The following is a 1,814-nucleotide window of genomic DNA, read 5'->3' on the forward strand; positions in this document are numbered from 1 at the left end:
GGTCTCCCTGCCCGCCATCGCTTGACAACTGATGCTGGTGTGTTTATGTCCCCCGTAACTTAGTGGTTTGGCAAAAGAGACCGATAGAATAAGTACTAGGCTTACAAAGAAAAAGTCCTGGGATTGATTTCTTCAACTAACACCCTTTAAGGTCGTGCTCCAGCATGGCTGCAGTCAAATGACTGAAACAAGTAAAAGAGTAAAAGAACAAAAGAATATGATGATATCAGATGTAACAACTTTCTCTCTCTCTCTTTCTCTCTTTCTCTTTCTCTTTCTCTCTTTCTCTCTCTCTCTTTCTCTCTTTCTCTTTCTCTTTCTCTCTTTCTCTCTCTCTCTTTCTCTTTCTCTCTCTCTCTTCCATGGGTACCATTCACTTTGAGCTCTTGGCACTTACTTATGCAAGTGTATTATTATTGTAATAAATATATAAATTGTTTTTAAAAATGTGTATTTGTTTTTAGTTTAAATAATGGAAACTAATGCAGACAGAGATGAATTTCAACCTCCAGTTGAGCATGAAGATAGAAAAACTTCAATGGAAAGGAATCCTTTGACCATCATGGATAAGAGACAAGAAAAAATTGATTCTCTTAAACAAATTAAGGTTACTCACCCCAGTAGAGACCTGCTAGATCATGGCAGGAGTAATTTAATGGAAGGTGCTCAGAGTATTAAACTTATTGGAAATCAACCAGATTTAGCTCAGACTATATCAAATGAGAATGTTGAAGTTGACAATAGGATTCCAAGCTGCCAATATATGCCAAATAGAAATGACAAAAATCTCAGAGAACACAATCTGTCAGAAATATTAGAGCCACTGGAAAATCACTCACAATATACCAAAAATTTCAATAATTACAAAATATGTCGTTCCATAGCACCTGGAGTGGAAGAATGCCTAATTCTTGAAACAGGAGAGCATGTTAAATGGGACAAAAATAAAAAATTATGTAAAGCAAGAAACAAAATTGATGAAGATTTACCAAAGAGCTATCACTTAAAAGATGACCAAAATAGAAATCCTGTTGAAGCAGCCCATTGTTCAGTTGACATCAAAATGAATGAAGACTCTTGTTCTTCTGTACCTTTGTGTTATGCACAAACATGTTTGAAAACAAATTCCCAAAGTGTTGAAATATCAGGAGATATTTCCTCATGTCAAAATAAAAGTGATATTCCTTCCAATGAATCAATTGGAATCAACCAACCAAAGAAAATTTTTAAAATTCTAAAACATTATACAGATAATTATGCAAAAGATTCTAGTCAGAAAGAATCTAAGAACTTCTATCATATTTTTGGAGAAAAACCACTTGGTGCTATACCAAAAGATGTTAAAGGTAAGCAACAATGTGTATACTTCTTCTTTTCATTTTTTTAATTATGGTCTACATTTCATGAAGGCACATGGACTGGTGGTTGTGAGTTCAATTACTGAGCCAGGTTGTTATGTTGTTTTATTGAGCAAGGCATATTTGAGCGTGATCGTTACCAGTGTCGCCTTACTGGCACTTGTGCCGGTGGTATGTGGAAAAACATTCGAGCGAGATCGTTGCCAGTGCTGCTGGACTGACTCCTGTGCAGGTGGCACGTAAAATACACCATTTCGAGCGTGGCTGTTGCCAGTACTGCCTGACTGGCCTTTGTACTGGTGGCACGTAAAAGCACCCACTACACTCTCTGAGTGGTTAGCGTTAGGAAAGGCATCCAGCTGTAGAAACTCTGCCAAATCAGATTGTGCGTGTGTGTGCATGTGTGTGCATGTGTGTGTGTGTGTGCATGTGTGTGCATGTGTGTGTGTGTGGTGG

The 1,814-nt window shown here is 37.5% G+C and overlaps 1 protein-coding gene across 1 annotated transcript in view; it reads left to right on the forward strand.

Annotated features, from left to right (window-relative positions):
* The first annotated feature begins 440 nt into the window (after positions 1–440).
* LOC106871313 (uncharacterized) overlaps positions 441–1,814 on the forward strand; it is a 27,534-nt gene continuing 26,160 nt past the window's right edge. The window contains exon 1 of the mRNA XM_014917698.2: positions 441–1,346. Coding sequence (XP_014773184.1) covers positions 473–1,346 — 874 coding nt within the window. The 5' untranslated portion in view covers positions 441–472. The remainder of the gene's footprint in view (positions 1,347–1,814) is intronic.

This window comes from Octopus bimaculoides, chromosome 16, assembly GCF_001194135.2.
Source record: "Octopus bimaculoides isolate UCB-OBI-ISO-001 chromosome 16, ASM119413v2, whole genome shotgun sequence".
Taxonomy (NCBI): domain Eukaryota; kingdom Metazoa; phylum Mollusca; class Cephalopoda; order Octopoda; family Octopodidae; genus Octopus; species Octopus bimaculoides.